At 29.4% G+C, this 20,917-nt stretch overlaps 3 protein-coding genes across 6 annotated transcripts in view; 1 reads left to right on the plus strand and 2 right to left on the minus strand.

Moving 5' to 3' along the window:
* The window catches only part of LOC145331630 (uncharacterized), a 71,086-nt gene that overhangs the window by 18,232 nt on the left and 31,937 nt on the right, over window positions 1-20,917 (plus strand). The window lies entirely within an intron of this gene.
* LOC145331656 (pickpocket protein 28-like) lies at window positions 1,959-9,232 on the minus strand. Its single transcript, XM_080176436.1, has 24 exons — window positions 9,138-9,232; window positions 8,933-8,986; window positions 8,734-8,829; window positions 7,073-7,167; window positions 6,975-7,008; window positions 6,741-6,791; window positions 6,410-6,523; window positions 6,278-6,350; window positions 6,140-6,213; window positions 6,023-6,050; window positions 5,832-5,955; window positions 5,633-5,741; window positions 5,009-5,143; window positions 4,824-4,930; window positions 4,550-4,661; window positions 4,394-4,475; window positions 4,079-4,174; window positions 3,843-3,903; window positions 3,624-3,660; window positions 3,205-3,240; window positions 2,800-2,960; window positions 2,635-2,686; window positions 2,506-2,563; window positions 1,959-2,135 (listed from the first exon to the last, which is right to left on the minus strand). The coding sequence occupies exons 1-24, from the start codon at window positions 9,195-9,197 to the stop codon at window positions 2,032-2,034; spliced, it is 1,953 nt and encodes a 650-aa protein (XP_080032562.1). The 5' UTR covers window positions 9,198-9,232; the 3' UTR covers window positions 1,959-2,031.
* Window positions 12,344-20,555, minus strand: LOC145331631 (pickpocket protein 28-like). The gene is made up of 18 exons (XM_080176406.1): window positions 20,412-20,555; window positions 20,177-20,249; window positions 19,417-19,490; window positions 19,257-19,311; window positions 18,780-18,954; window positions 18,569-18,674; window positions 18,287-18,421; window positions 18,102-18,208; window positions 17,143-17,239; window positions 16,992-17,073; window positions 16,378-16,473; window positions 15,972-16,032; window positions 15,709-15,745; window positions 15,617-15,652; window positions 13,416-13,576; window positions 13,120-13,171; window positions 12,990-13,047; window positions 12,344-12,725 (listed from the first exon to the last, which is right to left on the minus strand). The coding sequence occupies exons 1-18, from the start codon at window positions 20,418-20,420 to the stop codon at window positions 12,622-12,624; spliced, it is 1,518 nt and encodes a 505-aa protein (XP_080032532.1). The 5' UTR covers window positions 20,421-20,555; the 3' UTR covers window positions 12,344-12,621.

Below are 20,917 nucleotides of genomic sequence, written 5' to 3' on the forward strand. Positions count from 1 at the left end.
TAGAAATCAGAAATTGTGTATGTCTGTCTGTCTATTTAATTCCTCCTTCAAGATTTTGCTTGATATGATGTCACCCATTCATACATTCATTTTTATTAGCAGTAGAGGAAATCATGCATCCCTCAAAATCTTCTGACATACGATTTTTGAAATTACAGAATAGCTGGCAAACATTTCTAGTATAATAAAATAAATGTTTCTGTTTTTAAAAAAGAAATTTCAAAGAAAAAAGGTAGGTAAGAAAATATGTTTTAATATGGCTTCGAAACCAATTAATATTCGCTGGACTAGAACCGGTTTTCAGCCTTACTGAAATATAATGTAAGGCATCGTATTACAGGCCATTTTCTATGAATATTAAAATATAAAATCTTAAAATCAATACCAGTTTTGAACGCCCGGGCATTCGGCCCTTAGGGGCTAAAAATATTTGCTTTCATCTTAAACTTTTTAATTTCATTATCTGCGGAAAGCTGTTTTATAATACAATGCAATTAATAACTATTCTTCTGTTAGTTTAGAACAAGGAAAATCCCGATTATTATAAATAAATGATTATTTAATGGGAAAGGACTACACATTGTTTATATACTAACACTAATACCTAAGGAAATTAAAAAATAACTATAAAAAAATAAATTAAAGCATTTTCCTGTTATTTAAAAAAATGTACAGTGTACACTTAGCTTTTTATTAATATAAGGAAAATATGATAAACGTACTTTATTTGCATCAATGTTTGCTTTGCAAATAAGGTTTTATAATCACGTGATCCGAGTAATATTATCAGCTAAAAAATGGATATAGAATATACATGGATATCATGACAGGAGAAAAAATGTGGTTTATTTAGGTTGCTAGTATGTACGTCATTTAAATGAAAATTCGTTTGTCCAATAGAAGGGGAGGGGTAATGGGGGGATTTTTATTTTAGCCAGTTGTGAGCTTCACATTATAATTAACAGAGTACATGATAATTTGGTGCAACATCCAAGTAACAATATATCCATTAGTTTAGTTATTTTGCAAATTACAGTTTGTTTGTTCTGTTATTTGACGCACACAACTGTTGTATATGGTCAGTTTTTCATGTCAATATTTTCATGTCAATATGTCATTTCTGAACTTTAGACTCTACATTTAATTCAAAATGGCTCCACTTTAGCATGGATTGTTTGTTATAGTAACGTGACTTTCATTAAAAAATCTCAAAAACACCTCAGTTTATTTCCTCAGAAAATACTGTAGTAAATTGTAACTCTCAGGTTAAAATATGTCACGATTGTGATATAAAAAATCCTGTGTATATCCTGTTTTTTTAGCAATGCTGAATACCTAAAATTTACTGCAGTCAAAAGTTAGACAATAATGACATATAATACTTTATACAAACCTTTCCCTTTTACTAATAAATAAAGACCTTTTAGCTTGTCAAGCAGAATTAGATATGTATCTATTTTTTTAGCTACTTTAGTCTTTAAAAATATTAGTAAAGAGCTGTAAATGTTCTATAAGAGCTTTTGAATGTCATTTAGCATACATAATCACAAGAATATTAAGGATATGAAATTGCATTGAATTTTGTATCTTTTTACTCCTTTGACCTAATACTTTAATAAAAAGATAAGGTTCATTTTTCCTTCTTCTAAATCTGGACTTTGAACTTTTTCCTAAATTGTATGGCTTGATTTGTATTTGCATTTAAAATTGTTGACATTAAAACGTGACCTATAATCATGCAGGTTTAAAGTTGATGACTGACTATGAGAATCTATTAAGAAGGTCAATTAAATCTCTAATGACAGAATGAAAGTCATGGTTGCTTACTACACATTAGAAAGCATCCAACTTAAACCTAATTTACTTATTTTTCTTTGAAGTACATTTTTATATTCTTTACATTCTTTATATCCTTTACTTATTTTTGATAAAAAAACATCAATGAAATTAATAACAAATGATTAATTTAATTTTATTTCTGTTATAGTTATACTCCATAAAATGAAGATTGTCATTATACAATTATCCAGATCAATATTTCCTTAAGAATGGTCTACACAAACAGAAATATATGATCTCACAACCACTGAGAAGACTGAATCCCATGCACAAGCCTACTGTACCTCCAAACTGAGCTGAGAGTAGAGAAAGATTTGTAAGGGTGACTATATCATTATCCAAAATAAGTAAAGCTAAGAAGTACAATTAATGAAAACTAAAAGGAATGGCTAACAGGTTGAAAGATTAAGTGAGTTGAAAAGTAGATGCTCATTGGTCTTAGGAAATTTTATAGATAATTTTGTTAACACTTTGCAGGTGAGAAAACACATTTTAAGGAATTTAAAATTAGTCTTTATGTCGCGGTCGAGAGGATAAATTGGCATTTCTAGACAAAGAATTTAAATTTTAATTGAAAATAACTGAAAGAGACAAATTCAGTTTTACTCAGAAATGTTAATAAGTTATAAAAGAAAAAGCTAGTAAGAAATTCTAGATATTATTTACCTACAATATCACCCCATGAGTAGAGTTGATCCCTGCTAAGCTTAGTTACTCCCATTTCCTAATAATTAAATATGATGAACATAAAAGAAAATTGCTTGATTTAATGTTTATATTTATAAATGTTAAAACCTTAAAGTAAACATGCACCAGAGAAGATTCAGATATTTTTGCAGTTAGGCTCCTATGAATAAATACTTTTTGTTTTACCATTATTAGGTATGTCATGATCAAATTCTTGTTTTTATTAAGAAATTACTTACAATTTCTTTATGCATAGAAAATCAAGAGACTTACTTATCAGCACAGTCAGGAGAATCATGAACAGCTTTAAACCATTCAAACTGATTTATGAAATCAATGTTACAGTAGGGTTTCTTCAGGACTTCATTATTTTCTGTTACTTCATGTGGGTTGTTACCATAGGGTACTGTACATGTTGATTCTTGTTCCAATTTCTATTACAATTTATCTTTTGTTATAGGGAGTTGTCCAATTCTACATTATTATATAATTTCAGAATTACATAAGATACATATTTACTTGTTGCTACTTTTATAATTAAAGCATACAATAATAAGAATTTACCTACCTGGCTTAGGTCAAATTAACTTGATAGAAAATTAAGGAAATAGTTTTGGTAAAATGTTTTTATTATTTAATTGTACCTATGCTTTAAAACCAAGTTTTTACATTGTTTACCTTATTGTGATCAACAAGTTTTTGACTTGAGATTTCCTAAATAATATTAGTATTGATCAATGTGTAAAAACATGAAGTGTTACAGGATGTTTATTAAATTATAACATATTTATAGCCCTTGCCAATCAGACACACTAATCCATCAAACTTAAAAGGGGATTTTAATAGATAAACATATTTGTTTATTTTAGTTATGATACATCACATTACAATACTACGAGTGACAAAACTTTCCAACATTATAATGACTAATTGTAGCTAACTCATTATGTGAATTGAATAATAAGATAACTTTCCTTTTGTTTGAAAATCTGTACAAAATATAACCAATAATATGGCAGGAATGTGCAACTGTTTTCCTATTGGCTGATTTTACTGGGTATGTATCTAGATATCTCAACCTAATTTTCACTATTTACCTGAGTGTAATTCACATCATCACAATCATCTGGACAACTACAATATAAAATATGTTTGCATTGTTGGTAGGTAGTGTTTGAAAAAAATTATAATGTTTTCAAACCTAGCAAATGAATAGATTTACTAAACATAATTGAAAAGAATATATAATCCATAATTGTAATAACTATCCAGATTGATAATGTAAACTCTTAAGGTAAAATTTTATATTGTCTTACTTGCAATATATTCCTTCCTCATTCATATTTTTCATATCAAATGTTATTGAGTTTAAAATTGCTGAAAGTAGATATATTATTAGTTATTTCAGTTACAGCAGCAACCATTTGTAATAAAAATACCTACATTAACCCTAGCCTTTGTAAAATTGTTAAACTAAAGTATGTTTTCATCATAAACCTTAGGTATTTTAAATGTAAAGTGAATTAGGTAAGTGTTATTGAAAAACACTCACTTTGACTGTTTGCAATGCATAGAAGTTCATGAAATGTGCAGAAGGTGCTGTTTATCATTGTTCCATTTTCAGTTGTCATTCCAGCTGAGAATGAATCTGAAACAATAATAAATTGTTAAACCTATAAAAATAGAAGATGTGGGATAAATAGCTTTGAAGAGGTAAGTCATAACCATAGGTGTTGATAAAACATTAGATTTAAATATAGAAATTTGAGTATTTTAAAATGCATCAATATACTCCTTTGCTCTTTAGAAATCCTAACTGGCAAATGATTCAACAAAAACTAAAACCTAAAGGCTTTAAAAGCTTTACCTGGAAACAAAGGCAATGAATAAACAAGACAACCACAGAGATACAGCATAGATGCAGCCCTACACTCAAGCAAGCAATTTTTCTAAATACAAATGTTCTTATTCTTATTTGCTTATGCTTTTACTTTAAAGTTATTGATTTTAAAATGTAGAATACCTTTGAATATTCAGCAAATGCAATTAATTCTATGTCCATTGAAGGAACTTTAGCATCTTTAGGAAACAAACATTTTCTTCTGTCAGGATTCATCTCAAACACTTTATCTGTTCTGTAAATGATCTCGCTATTTTTATTAGGTGAAACAATTACAATTTAGATTAAATATTTTCTTTTATTGTATTTTTTGGTGTTTTCATAAATTTTTCTTTCATTTAACTTTTTTTGAGTCTCAATGCAACTAAATTAACTAATGATTTAATGTGAAACTTACGATTTAGTTACTAGTGCAGATAAAGCAATATATGTTTCAGAACCAACGCCCACACTTGTTCCCGCCTTAGTTATCTCAGGAAACTGATATGGTGAATGTATCAAAACCTGTAAAGAAATTATTCTAACTTTTTTATGACTTGTTTGTTATGGAAGTAAAACAAAATGAAGTTAATCTATATTGACCTGAAATCCATGGTGGCTATTCTGAGTCAAAGTTTCTTCCCATGGATTTTCATACTCATCTTCTTTCATTGCATCAAGAAGAAATGAAAAGCCAAATGTTTTACCAGGAATATTTGTATTCATTATATCCTCCTCCTTAATTTAACTATTATAAACTTAGATACTTGTTCCAATATGCAGTGAAGAAAAAGGAAATGTTGAATTTAACAGCATTAGTAAAAACCTTTTTGCAATACAAAATATAAATTGATGTATGGTTACATTATAGATCTTGAAATGAATGCATTTTTTCTTTGTCCTCTTTGATAACTCAATAATTTTAACTTAGTAAAATGGGTTCCAGGACAAGCGCAGGAGTCTCAAACGTCAGAGTGGACAAACACATGAGTGTTAAAATATTAATTTTATTAAGTATTTCTATACAGATTAGGGTAAATTGAGATATGAATGAACAAATAAGCCCCCCGCAGAGGTTAGGCATTTAAAAACCTATAAGATGGTCTAAAATAGGTTAGGTTAGGTTAAGTGTCCACTCCGACCTTTGGAACTCCTGCGTTTGTCGTAGGACAGTAAAATGTAATAGTGAGATGCCCAAAATTTTTTGTTAATAAATATACCACTTACATCCTCTAACAATTCCTTTTGCTCCTTCACTAAAGATTGTGGAATAGCACTTTTGTTGAATGGTATGTCATCTTCATTCTGACATAGATTAAAGGATGCATCTTTGAATCTAAAAGGTTGAAAGATTTTCAGATTTGCTTTGCTTCTAAAAAAATTGAGTAATGAACTTTTTTCTCAAATTGTCTTGTAAAAATGTTACCCTTTAATTGGGTGTGGATAGTTAATATTGGTTGTAGTTTCAATACTACTTAATTCTTCAGTTGCATTGTCAGAGGAGCCATTTTCAGATTCATCTACAGTTCCTTCAGTAGTTGTCTGGGGTTCTGAATATCCAATTAATATATGTTCATGTTTATTATAAGAATTTTCTTAATACTATTATTTATCTACCTGTGTGTGATTCTGTGGATTCTTCTTCCTAAGAAGTGAAAGATTTTGTTAATTCTTTAGCACAATGAAATGATCATTTGTATTATCTTCACTTCCACATTACATATAACAGATTACCTTTACAAAAGATTTTTCTAAATCAGCACTGTTAAAGGAACAACAAAAACCATCATCTGTCTTGATTTGTTTTACTATTTTAAATAAATTTGTATTGGATTTTTTCAATGTCAAAAAAATTGTTACATAAAAACGTACCAAATCTAGCACAGTTTACTCTTATACCCTTCCACTTACAAAGTAGAAACATTTTCTCACAACTTGGTGCAATCTGAATATTAATTAATTTATTTTCTTATTGTGTTACATTATTATTATGATTATACTTACTTTGGACATAAACCCAGCAAACTGTTTGAGAATTTCTGGAGCCAGATTTTCATGACCAGATGGTTCATACACAAGTGCAGGGTGAGAGTGGTACTTGATAGCATTTGAGATCATCTTTGATCATGGCCAATATGCAATACAGTAATTTGTTGACTATTTGTTTTTATGGATTATGTTACATATGTAAAAATTTAAGTATATTAGATTTCTCAGATATATTATGTTTTTGCTATTTATGGCACCAAATAGAAATTTAAGGAAACAGTCTTGGATCCAGATAAGTTATGTTTAATATTTACAAATCTTAGATTTGAATTGCACAAAATATTTCCTGTGGTAAGGTGTCTGCATTCAATTTGTGAATTGTTTTCCATGGTTCTTTCTATTTTCATTTATTAGTTGTTCATTATTCAAGATATAATTTTTTACAATCATTCTAACAAAGTAAACTGTATAACCAGTATTATCCTGGAAATGATATAAGCTTAATTTCAGAATTGAATTGTAAATAAATTGTGATTTTTTCACTGTAAGTGAATTTGATCATAACAAACTTAATAAATTCCTTGACAGCATTTTCAAAATTTTTCTTTGAAACTCTAAAATGTATAAGAATGAATTAAAAAGCCTAAAGAAAATAAATATAAACATTGTATCTTTTACCTGATGTTTGGACAGACAGTAACTGCTGGGAAATCAATATTACTGATTTTGTAGTTGCTAGTATCTACTGTTGTAATGGTGGCTGTGGTATTATACTTAATAAGAGTATATTATTACAAAAGTTTCCCTCGCTTTTGAGTATGTTTTTTTGGTAAATTTTTGGTTCTTCAATGAAAGAAAAACCCCTATAATTTTTTTTATATTCTAGAGAAAAAAGTCCTTTTAATTAACTGCACCCTTGCCAATCTTTGATGGTTATATTATTTATTTATACTTTTTAATCATTAAAAATTATTATGTTTGGTTAGAATATATTTGCAAAATTCATTTTCACATATCAAATAAAATTTATGCACTTGCTCACAATTCATTAAATTCATCGATTTTTTTGCAAGTCTAGGAATGTCATTAATAATCAATCTATTAAATGAACTATTAAACAACAATTATTTCTTATTTATAAAAGGGGGGGGGGGTTAATGCAACCATCTTGTAATCAATGTATAAATGGCACTTAGAATTCGAATTTCAATCTAAAATATTGCATGAGTAATCCTTGGTAGGTCTATTTTTCCTAAATCGAACAAAAAGTTGGAAAAGTAACGGCTAATGGCTGGCGGCTCAGCCGTTTAGCCATTTTTAAGCTATTTTGAAGGCAAATCCATCACAAAACCTATCTTCACATAATACTCTTTCCGGCCCTAAAACGTTTTCAAACGGTCATAGCTGGTAGTTGCTGGTACTAGAAATCTAAAAAATTATTTTTTTGTATCATTTCACATGATTTAAAGCAAATATGTTTCAAAAGTTAATTCCTACATAATTTATGACAGATTTGCCCTAAAAATAGCCTAAAAAACGGCTAAACGGCTGAGCCGTTAGTTTTTCAAAGAGGACTATCCACGAACCAGAGCCGTTAGTTTTTCAAAGAGGACTATCCACGAACCAGAGCAAGTGATTCTAAGCATCTGCCAGCATTGACCCCTAGTATTTTTTTTAGTGAATATACTAGGTTTATGTTTAATATTTGCTTTATCGACTAAAAAGTTAGGTTTCACCATGGTTTTATATGAAAAAAAACTTTGAAATGTAAATAAATTTTTAAAGCAATATCATCAAATGCTTTGTTGAGTTCAAAGAACAAAATAAAAATAACACTGCAGAAAAGCATCAAATGTTGTAAATTGCAAAAGTACATTAATTAAACTGTTTACAAGTTACCAACCCTTTTTCTAAATATACATTTTTAATCACAATAATATACTTTTGTGTCAAAGCTTTTAAACAACAGTTTGAACTCATCAAAACAGTCGATGATATTGCACCAAACAATGCTTAACATTTCAAAGTTTTTTCATATAAAACCATGGTGAAACCTAATTTTTTAGTCAATAAAGCAAATATTAAACATAAACCTAGTGTATTTACTAAAAAAATACTATGGGTCAATGCTGGAAGATGCTTAGAATCACTTGCTCTTGTTCGTGGATAGTCCTCTTTTGTTCGATTTAGGGAAAATACGCCTACCAAGGATTACTCATGCAAAATTTCAGATTGAAAATCTAATTCTAAGTGCCATTTATACATTGATTACAAGATGGTTGCATTAAAACCCCCCCCCCCCGCCTTTTATTGCATCATTTTGTTTATTATATCCATACCTTTTCATAAATGGGTGAAAAGAGATAATAGAAAAATATGAGAGAACAGAAACAAAGGCAAATCCACATAACCCTTTGAATCCAACTGAAGCCATCCTATAAGTAATCTAGATTACAATACTTCTGTATATTTAGTATTATAGCTCAATTGTCTAGGCCAAAAATAAAAGCTTACTAAAGGAACTATTAAAATGATGACCTCTGTAATATATTTCAGCCCATGTAGAGATGTTTCAGCAAAAAATTCTCTAATCTGTAAAAAAATTAATTACCAATTTTGTTATTTATATTGTTTTGAATAAAAATCAAATTATTTAAATAAACAAATCCAATTAGGAATTAAGTATTCTTTATATGTGTTTCTTTAAAATTTTATTATTATCAAATCAAACTCTTTTAGGTACCCTCTCTGAAATTGGTTGTTTCTTTTTTGAAAACATAAACAACATTGTCTTTTCTTTCATCTTAAAGATATTATCCTTATAATATTTTAAGGATATCATCTGAAATTTTATTCTCTGACAAAATCATAACACAACTTTAAAAAAAAATATTTTTCTTCATGTATAAAATCCTAAACTCAACTAGATTTTGTGTTGAGGGTAAAGGATTGGGTATGTTTTATTGGTGTTACGCATAGGAAGTTATTAAAATATAAGGTGGGGGAGTGGAGGACTATCAGTGCTCAACAGGCACTTACGCTGTATTTTGCTCCTTGTCAGGTTTTAGCCAATTTGTTGGAAAGGGGGGGTAATGGATTTGGTAAACCACCACTGTTTTACTTTCAAAGCCATCTTTAGTGAAAGGGGTATCTATTATTTAGAAGAAAAAAATCTGTTAGCGCTATTCCTAGAGGCGTCTAAATAAGTACTATTTCAGGGTTGGGGGCGTTAAACTCTTCCCCAACCCTCACATCTTGCAAATTATTAGGAATATTTAACTTTAAGACACACTTCAAAGCAACGTTGTTCAAAAGGTTATGGCAATTTATACACTTTAGGTACTGTTGGTGCCAGTTGTATCTGTAAACGTTCTTTCTATGTCATTGTCCAAAGAGGCTTTAGTTTGCTTATAATCAATGTTACTTCAAGTTTGGAGCAAAAAAGGCAAAATGAATATGATTAGTAGTTTCTATTTATGCACCTGGCTTTAATACTATCTGGACTTATGATTAGTGCCATTTGAAAAGTAAGAAAATTTTTTAACTTTATCTTTCACACAATTAAAATGAGAGGGGAATAAACTTAGGGAAGTCATTAAACGCCCCCCCCCCCTCCTCCCCCCCCCCCCCACGTATAAGGTTAACAGAACTAACTGTGTTCTTGGTGTTTAGCTGTTAAAATTTATTGTATTGTATTTTTACAACGAAGAGTTATGTTTAACATGGCTGAAATTTAACTGGTTTATGCTAGTAATAAATAATGATTCTGTGTAACTTTATTTGTATATCATTAATAATTGAGTTTTTAATTTATATTTATAAGCTAAATCATTAAACTTTAGAAGGATAGTTATTATTTTATTTTTTTCAAAATTTCCTTTTTCCCCCCTCCTCTATTATTCTATCTCATTGAACATTGGTCAAATTGACAAGGATTATTATTTGTATTAAAATGATAATATAAACCCTTCATTTATAAATATCTAAGAATAAATTGAAGAGTGTTCTTTTAAACAAAACAAAAATCATTTATAATTTAGTCAATTTTATTTCTGTTAATATACAATTTATGTGAACTCATAATTAAAAACTTTTTTTTATAAAACTTAATCGTTAATATGTTTGTCTGTCGTTCTATCTATGTTTTTCATAAATAATAATTACTTTTTTTTGTTTAAGTGTTATAACAAGATGCCTCTCAAAAAGATGGTTTCCTGGTAAATGTTTAGTCGAGCCCAATCACGCTCTTATTAGAAAAAAATATAAATAGGGAAGGGGGGGGGGGTCAGTATTTCTCGTGTTTTTCAATGGGTCAATTAGATTAGAATATATATGGTAGAGAGTAGCCCTGCAGGGTTAGGGAACTGCAGGTATAGGCTCCCACAGGAGTCAGGTTTAAACAAAGAAAAAACTGTTCTCCACTTATTTTCAACTGATTTATAAAATAGGAAGTGGAGATTGTGCTCGCTGGGCACGTTGAGGGAGAGCACCAGAACATAGGAAACCATTTAAAGGACGCTCACGCGCATGAAAATATAGTTAATTTACTTATGGATGTAAATGTCCTAGATAATTAATAACACGATTTTAAATAATGAAAATTGTTCATTTGAAAAATATATTTTAATAACACAAGGTCTGACAGTTATCACCCTATTTAATTTATTTTTTCCTTATTTAATTTAATATTTAATTAGACTTTGTACTTATACTTGTACCTTAATCCTAGTATGGGACCATTTTAGACAATTTGACCATGTTTACATAGTAAATTGTGCAAGGACGTAGAAGGAAGAAAGGTGATTACCCCCCCCCCCCCCAATAAATACACTAAACATTTGGAAATATATTTTATTTTACCCCATCAATAAAAATTTTAATTCTCTAGGTAATTAGTTGGGGGTGCAATGAGACCCACCAAAATAAAAAGGTTGGACGTCCTTTAGTGTGTTTACAAAACATAAAAACCTATAAAACTCAAACTGAGCCAACACAAAACTAAAATCAAAGTAGGATAAACGCTATTGGCTAAAATGTTAAATAAGAGTAAGAGCATACAATTTACTTTGTGTGTTGGTCATGCATCAGAAGACATACAAATATTCTTTATGAAGGTTTCATGATTTTCTACATTTCTGTTAACTTCTATTTTTATATGACAGCCGAACATTTGCTCCTTCATTAACTTTGTCCATTTGCCAATCCAGGGACGTCCAAGGGGGAGGGGTGGGGTAAGGTAAGGTAAAGGGGTGATTATCTCCCCCTCCCCCAAATAAAAAAAAGCTTTGACGTCCTTGCCTATATGATGTAAAGATAACCCCCTCCCAAATTTTTAACTTTTAATTTCTTTCCCCTCCACAACCAAAAAAGATTGGACGTCCTTGTATCAATCCTTTTTTTTTGGTGCTTTTACGCATTATTTTATTATTTGTGTGAACATCTTTATTGAGTTAGCAGAGACTAAATGTTTAAATTAATAATAAGTTTCACAAAAACTTTTGTTTTGTATGCATTTATATTTTATCATTTCTAATTCTACCTTAACCTCTTTTTAGTAGCAATGCTGTTCTACAAGTATTAATGTAGGTATGTTCTTGGTCTCCAAGAATTCCAATTTATAGATGAACCAAGTTGTTAGGATGCTTATTATACATGTTGATTCCCAGGAAAATTTGGTATGTTACAAATGTGGCATTGTTACAAATATGCCTTTAAATTTTGTTCCTTTAATATTAAAAGTAATACAATGTTGTTACTATGATAAATATTTACAAATCGCATTAGTTACAAAAGTATTAAAGACAGCAAAGGATACTTTTCTTTGACCAATTCTAAAACTATTTTGTATTGAGGGGGTTTGGGGATGGGTATACTGTTACGCTAATCAGTAAAGATTTTAAATCCCCCACCAAAATTTATTTGGTGGGAGAGGGGGGGGGGGGTAAAATATTGAGATTTAACTGATCTGCAATAACATGTCTTTGAACTATTGCGCTAAGTTCCAAAAAGTTTTTTATTAGGGGGTTGGGGGATGTTAATCCTTTTTTACCCTCTCCCACCTTGTACGTCCTTGAAAAGTTGCATATTTTACAGGAGTGTTTAAACCTTAGTCTGGTGGACTAGACAGATGGAATTAAAGAGTAGCTTTAATGCTAAACATACGTTTTTTTTTTTATTTTCTGTTATAGCTGGACACAACAATTCAATGTTTGTCACAATGAATAAGGTCAATACTTTTTAAATAATGGTCTAAACAAGCAGAAGTAGATTATCTCACATCCACTGAGCAAACTGAATCCCATGCAGAGACCAACTGTGCCTCCAAATTGGGCTATAAAAATAAATAACAGTAGGATTTAAAATTTGGTAGTTTTAAGAAGTATGAAGTTAAACCCCACAAATTACAATCAGTTGTTAAAAGTTAGTGGTATTATTCGGGAGAACTTTAGAACTATTAAATCTTAGGTCTAAAGAAAGCTTAAGTCTAAAGTAATCTACTAGTCCTTTTCCCTCTCCTTTAAAACAACAAAATTGTACACCCCCTTTGCATAGAATAATATTGGCATAAAAAATTACTTATGAATCTAAAAGTTACCTACAATATCGCTCCAGGAATAAAGTTGATCTCGACTCAGCTTAGTTACTCCTATATCCTATTAATTAAAATTTAAATATGTGATTAAGAATTTAAGACCATAACATGATAATAATAACAAATTAAATACCTTGAAGTAAACATGCACCAATGAAGATTCAGATATTTTTGATGTTAGGCTCCTAAAAAGAAAAAACACTTAAGGTTTTAAGTAAGTTTATTTAGGTAGTATATTTTTAGTTGTTTTCAAGAAAGGGAGAATTTCAACATGAGATCGTTGGAAGCTTCACTTATTTTATGTCATTTGCAGATATCACCTATTGTCAATTTTAGAAAACAATATCATTATATTAATTCAGACATGACAGAGATGTTAAAGCAAGTATTCAATTTTTGCAATATTTATTTAAGTTATGGAGCACTTACCGATCAGTACAAATATTACCAGGACCATGGACAGCTTTGAACAATTCAAATTGATTAATAAAATCAATATTACAGTAAGGTTTATTAAGATCTTCATTCTTTTCTACAATGTGTGGATTTACACCATACTCCACCTTACATAATGTCTCTCTCTCCAGTTTCTTGATCATTTTTAAATGTGATAAATTTAATGTTAATTTTATTTTAAATTGATTAACCACTGATTGTATTAACCAATGGACTATTTAAGGTTTTAAAGTTCGTGCTTATCCAAAAAATGAAAGGGGGGAGGCGGATGTGCCACTTTTTGAAACCAAAAGTAAAACGTGCATGATCTCAGCCCATAAAAGAGTTACAGCTCTAAAATTCTGCACAACTGAGAAGAAACGGCGGCGGAACCGCTGCTCCCGCCGAAAACCGCCGTTTCCCGCCGAATTTTTTTTTGCCTTTTCTCGCCATGATAAACAATTTTCAATCATCTGAGATAAATTTTTCACTTATATTTTCACTTGACACTTGTAAGATTTTACACTTGCAATCTCTTTTTTAATATTGACATGTTTGAAAGTGAAAATATAAGGGGAATTTTTATGAGAAAAAAAGTTTATCTCAGACATAGAGAAAATAATAAAAGAGAGAAATCGAGGTATTTGGAGGACTTAAATAGGCAGTGGGCCTAAAGGCCTATATTGAGCAATTGCTGCGCTGAATTTTTATTGTTATTCCACCACTTTTCAAAATGGGAATAATTTAAAATTAGATGTAATTTCAAGACAATTATAGTTGTTGTTTGAAGCATACATCTGTTTTTTTATAGGATGATATAGAAATATTTTGAATTATTATCCATTCTGATGAAACATAATGAAAGAATATAAAATAATTATTATAAATTTCTCTTAACTTTGCTACTGACTTTAATCATGACACACATTATTAGTTTATAGAATTTATATTGCAGTCTATCTAACTTTTATTTCTTAATTAATATAAACATTTGATTGTAAATCATAATAATCAGTTTTTCAGTGCCATCTAGCTTTGGATATAGAACTAGAATATCAAAGCATTCATCTATTTTTATTTTGTCTGTATTTTTCTTGTTTTGGATTTTTGTCACTAAAGGGCCAAACCCTGAGGGCTAAATAACAGCACTTGAAAATGTTAAAAATATTGTATTAGAAAAAACGAAGATAGCATTACAGATTATTCACTAATTTAGATTATTCAGTTTTGAAATTTTTTATTTAATATTTAGCCTTAGTTTTCAAGTATGTCTTTGAAGTAGACAACTAGCGAAACTGGTGGCTTAGAGCTGAACTATTAATTTTTATTTAGTAAACATTTAAAAGTTTTTCTTGTATTCATTCGAATCCGGTGGATAGGAACCGGTTCTCATCCATACGAAAAAACTCGGGGCTAAAAAAACTAGTTTTAATCTTATAATTGTACATTCTATATCCGCGGAAAGCCGTTTATAATACGATGCGAGAAATAACTATTTTATGTTAATTAGATTTAGATATTACATTTAGGCTAATTTGAAAAAAAAAATTTCAATCATAAAATTATAATCCTCCCATTTTTAAACTAGGCATAACATACTTTTCTGCCAAACCAGCACCACAAATGGCTTTTTGCTTTTTAATATTCTAAATCAATCTGTATTTTAATTATTTTCCTTATATGTTTTTTTTTAAACTAATAAACTATAGAATAATTATATAATATATTATATTTTTTTTTACATATATAGTATAGGTTATGATTAAAATGCAAAAAGTGCTAGCTGTTTCACTTCGTAGCAGACGGTTTATTTTAATATTATTGTTACAATGAAAAAGGGGTAAGTATTCATGCTCTTATCCTTTTTCCTTATGTCTCAGATGATTGAGAACTGTCTAATTTGGCGAAAAAAGGCAAAAAAAAAATTCAGCAGGAAATGGCGGTTTTCGGCGGGAGAGGCGGTTCCGCCGCTGTTTCTTCACAGTTCTATATTGTTCTCCACAAAAGCAACTGCTGTGCCGAATTTTAGAGTTATAACTCTTTTATGGGCTGAGATCATGCACTTTTTACTTTTGGTTTCAAAAAGTGGCACATTCGCCTCCCCCCTTTATAAACACTTATTTTTAAAAGATATGTTGAATTATTAATAGATTTTCAAAAAAAAACCACTTTAATTACTTTTCTTCTGTGTTTACCTTATTGTGATCAACAAGTTTTTGGCTTGAGATTTCCTAAAGTAAAATGTCTTTTGTTTATTAGGATATAAACAATTGCATTTTTTAACTACCTGAGTGTAATTTACATCGTCACAATCATCAGGGCAACTAAAAATATTACATTTGATAAAAGATCATGAAGTTATCTTTACTTAGGAAGTACATTTCGTATAAGAAATTTCTTAGCTAAAGATTTATGTCTAGTTTTTAACTTTCTAGGATGTTTTTAATGTAACACTTTGTTTTACAGGATAGTAAATGATTAACTTTCCTCTTTTTCAGAATTTTTTTGATTGAAGATGAAAAATTGGGTTTGAAAGAGATTTTATCTTACTTGCAATATATTCCTTCTTCAAAATCAATATCTTCATTGTCAGAAATTGAATTTATAATTGCTGAAATTATTTTATTTTGTCAACATGCAAGGATGACTCATAAGTCTTGGTTTCCCTCACTTTATATGTAAGTATATATTATTTGAAAAATATATCTATGTTTGATGTAATATTTTGATGTTCAAAGTCTAGTTGAGGATTTAAATACTGACCTCACATATTAATTTCTTTCAAAGCACAATTTTATGAGTTTTAGAAAATTCTCTTTTAATTATTTATTAATGGGTTATAGTAGGGTAAAACAGTATATGATTAATTAAACCCCAACCCCTATTTTTATCTTGAAATGTTTATTTTTAGAATGGAATTTATAAAACATTACTATAATGAACTTTTAAGGTATACTTTGACTGTCTGCAATGCATAGTAGTTGTGTTAGTGTACAGAAAGTGTTGTTTATTATTGTTCCATTTTCAGTGACCATTCCAGTTGTGAAAGATTCTAAATTACAAGAAAGATAATGATGATAGATTGGTTTAAATTTTGAAATATTAAATAATTAAATTCATAGTAATGAATCTTGCCTACTGAAAATGCTACGTTTATAAAAAAGAAAGGGGGGAGGCGGATGTGCCACTTTTTGAAACCAAAACTAAAAGTCAAAGGAACTCAACTAAAAAAAGGGTTACAGGTCTGAGATTTTGCATGGCAGTTGCTTTATAGGGTTACAATATGGAACAGTGAAGAAACGGCGGCGCAACCGCCGAAAACCGACGAGAAATTGCAAAAAAAATTTCGGCGGGAAACGGCGGTTTTCGGCGGTTGCGCCGCCGTTTCTTCACAGTTCCATATTGTACCCCTATAAAGCAACTGCCATGCAAAATCTCAGACCTGTAACTCTTTTTTTAGTGGAGTTCCTTTGTTGACTTTTAGTTTTGGTTTCAAAAAGTGGCACATCCGCCTCCCCCCTTTGAATACTTCACTTTTCCTTGCCTACTTATCTAATAAAAAAGATGTACCTGGAAAAACAGGCATTGAATATACAAGACAGCCACAAAGACGTAACATATGTTTAGCTCGACATTCAAGCAGACAGTTTTGCTGAAATTATATTTGTTAATTGAAAGTTTTTATCCAAAAGAAAATCCTTACTATACAATTTTATCGTACCTTAGAATATGTCTTAAATGCTTGTAGTGGTATATGTTTATCTGCACCAAATGAACAATTTCTTCTTCCAGGATCCATCTCTAACACTGCATCCGTACTATTGATAATTTGTAGTTATCCACATTGTTTTTTTTTATACATTTAATTACAATAAAGATTAGTGCATATAATATGATATATTAAATTGTATGTACTTCTATTATTTCTAGTTTACCACTCCTTAAATCTTCATCACTGAAACTTAAGTTTATTCTAAGATTATTAAATGTTTAAGCAATAAATTATCTTTTTATCATATAAAAGAAATCACATTGAGCTTCTGTTATAAACTAACATTTTAATGACTAATGCAGATGAGATAAGATGAATACAATTTAGATTAAATAATATATTTTCTCGTATTCATTCGAATCCGGTGGATAGGAACCGGTTCTCATCCATACGAAAAAACTATGTCTAGCATTGTATTATATCCAGCTTTCTACGAATATAAAAATGTACAATCATAAGATTAAAACCAGTTTTTTTAGCCGGTGCCTTCGGCACCTCGGGGCTAAAAAAACTAGTTTTAATCTCATAATTGTACATTCTATATCCGCGGAAAGCCGTTTATAATACGATGCGAAAAATAACTATTCTTGTATTCATTTCAAACTGATTAATTTCCAGTGGATTATAACAGGTTCTCAGCCATACAATAAAATATTACTAGCAGCGTATTATATCCTGTTTTCTATGAACATAAAACGTACATTCATAAAATAAAAATCATATCTTTAGCCCATGCCTTTGGTATCTCAAGGCTAAGTGGAAAACTGTTTATAATATGATGCGAGAAATATCTATTATTGCTTTTTTTAGTTTCTTCTAAATTGATGAAATTATTTGTAAAATAAAAACATCTTTTGAGTTTCAAATCAACTATGTCATATATATTATTGATCTAATGTGCAACTTACGATTCAGTTACTAGTGCAGATAGAGCAATGTATGTTTCAGTTCCAAGACCTACGCTTGTTCCCATCTTAGTTATCTCTGGAAACTCATATGGAGAGTGCATCAAAACCTGTATGATTATTTTTCTTGATATTTTTCATTTATTTATATTTTTTTAAAATAAACAAATTTAACCATGAAATTTGACCTGAAACCCATGGTGACTATTCTGAGTTAAAGTTTCATCCCACGGATTTATATACATATCTTCCTTCATAGCATCAAGAAGAAAAGTGAAACCAAATGTTTTACCAGGGATATTTGTTCTTAATATATTCTGTTCCTGAATTTATGGACAAATTATTTCAATTTAACACGAATTTTAATAAAAGGAATACAAGCAAAAAGCAAAACTTTCTTTGCAATTTTTAAAGTAATTTTTTTTTTACTATTACTGCAAGTTTGCAATTCTATATGACTCATCATTAACCTTCTTAATCAATTTATTTTTCCTCTTTGATAAGACTTTTGATCCATCAAGTTTTATGATGGGTGCTGCCTCCTTTTCACACAGATTGAATGATGCTCCCTTAAATCTGATAATCATAAAAGATTTATTAATTTATAAATATTCTTTAGGATAAGTAAGTTTTTTTGAGATTGAAATTCCAAACTATTTTTGTCATAATGAACAATGGTACCCTTTAATCAGGTCTGGATAGTTTATCTTTGATGTAGTATTTACACTATCTAATTGTTGAGCTGAACTATCATTGTTGCTTAGTTCAGATTCATTTGATGCATATGTAGTAGTTGACTCTGCTTCTGTAGTAGTTGTTTCAGCTTCTGTAGTAGTTGTTTCATCTTCTGTATACTCTATGAGAGTAGTATGTAGATGATTTATAGTTGATTCTTATCTTTTTAAACTTTAGATATTTTATCAAACATAATGTATTTATATTATTAAAGCTTCTCTATAATTAGGGTAAATCTGTTGGCATAGCACTCTGCAAGTTATTCACTGTGTTTATGAGTCAATTCAAAATCTCAAATATGACCTTTGTATATTTTAGGTATAATCTAAATATATGTAGATGTTTTTCTATATTCAGATTTACTTTTTTCAAAAATTTTAAACATGGTATGTCCTACTTATGATATTATTTGTCCTTGTTTACTTGTATCTGTATCTTCATCTGTATCTTCATCTTCATCTGTATCTTCAGTTTTTTCCTGTAATTTAAACGATTTTTTTGAATTCTTTTTTAAAACTTAAACCAATACCTAGCTTTTTAAATTGTTTAAATTTCCTTTATAACTTTAAAAGTTTTTGTTTACCTGAACAAAAGATTTTTCTAAATCTGCACAGTTAAATGAACAACAAAAACCACCATCTGTCTTGATTTGCTTTACTACATTATATAAATTAGTGTGTATATTTTCTTATAACTATATAGATAGTGTTATTTCCAGTTAAGTTTATGGGTAGTATCTCTGGTATTATTTATTCAGCCTTTAATTCTTTAACTCTTTTATAAAGTCCTTTAATGCTTTCTTCTTTATTTAATTTATAATGGAAAGTCATTTTAATCCTTATGGAAAATAAAGTATTCTTTGACTCCAGTCAAGTTCTCCCTGCAGTTAAACAAGTCTACCACTGTAAACTGACTTATGCATTAAGATATATAAGTTTTCCGGAATTGTAATGTAGGGAGTAGATTTGAAATCTGCATCAAATTTTAAGGATTTGTTATAAAATTCGTTTTTTGTATAATTCTTTATCTAAAAGCGGAAATACAAATTAAGTTGATTAATTTTGGCATCTGTGATTGGTGGATTTAAAAAATCTGCACTCTGATTGGATGTCGTACATCATTCAACCAATTAGAGCGCAGGTAGTTTAAAATCCACCTATCCTATTGGTCAAAATTAATTAACTTAAAATGTATTTTCGCTTTTAGATAAAGAATTTTACAAAAAACGAATTTTATAAAAAATCCTTAAAATTTGATGCAGATTTCAAATCTACTCCCTACATTAAAATTCCGGAAAACTTATATCTCTTATTATGCATGTTTATACTTAAAACTTTACTCACCATATCTGGCACAGTTTATCCTTTGGCCTTTCCATTTACAAAAGAGAAACATTTTCTCACAGCTTGGTGCAATCTGAATTTAGATACTTTTATAAGAAAAGTAATATGATTAAAATCAGTAAATTTTATATAATTTTAAAGGTAATATTATATCTCTAGTTAAAGCTCTGATGGAACAGTTGGTAGATTCTAAGTCCTGTTATGTCATGTTGACTAAGATTATTTATATACTTACTTCAGACATGAACTTAGCAAATTGTTTAAGAATGGCTGGGGTGATGTTGCTGTATCCTTCAGGTTCATATAGAAGATCTGGATTGATTGCATTTGAGATTACCTGAGAGTTATTTATATGTACAATATGATTTAGCAACCTCAATGAATACCCCCAGATAATCAAAATCCTCTAGGGCTTAATGTAGTATAAATTACAACTGCATTGTCTTTTATATTTTAATTCTTGTTCATGAGTTAGTATATACATTACAGGGTTTTATTAGCATGCCTAGACTTGTAAAGGAACATATTAATTCCTGTGGTAAGGTCTTTTCGTTTTTGCTGTGGATTGTTTTCCATGGTTCTTTCTAATGTCATTCAATAATGTTTTATTTTAAGAAGACTTAGTTTTACAAGAAATTTTTTTTTTTTTTTATAAAATTGTTAAGTTTTTCCGCCTTACAATGACAAAAAAGACAAAAAAGTTTGTTATTGAAATTTAAACTAAATATTTTTTAAAATTTT

This window comes from Acartia tonsa, chromosome 11 (assembly GCF_053477335.1).
Source record: "Acartia tonsa isolate MP-2025a chromosome 11, ASM5347733v1, whole genome shotgun sequence".
NCBI classification, from domain to species: Eukaryota; Metazoa; Arthropoda; class Copepoda; order Calanoida; family Acartiidae; genus Acartia; species Acartia tonsa.

Bases quoted from the DNA above. Each gene is read 5' to 3' on its own strand.
- LOC145331631 (XM_080176406.1), bottom strand. The intron at 18,675-18,779 runs GTACCATTGTTC...TATGATTATCAG, and splicing joins TATCCAGACCTGATTAAAGG to ATTTAAGGGAGCATCATTCA. The intron at 12,726-12,989 runs GTAACTTTTAGA...TTATTTTTATAG, and splicing joins TTCCTGGAGCGATATTGTAG to CCCAATTTGGAGGCACAGTT.
- LOC145331656 (XM_080176436.1), bottom strand. From the start codon at position 9,197: ATGAAAGAAAAGACAATGTTGTTTATGTTTTCAAAAAAGAAACAACCA. The intron at 6,351-6,409 runs GTAAGTATAATC...ATTAATATTCAG, and splicing joins TTGCTGGGTTTATGTCCAAA to ATTGCACCAAGTTGTGAGAA. The intron at 6,051-6,139 runs GTAATCTGTTAT...TTCACTTCTTAG, and splicing joins TAGAAAAATCTTTTGTAAAG to GAAGAAGAATCCACAGAATC.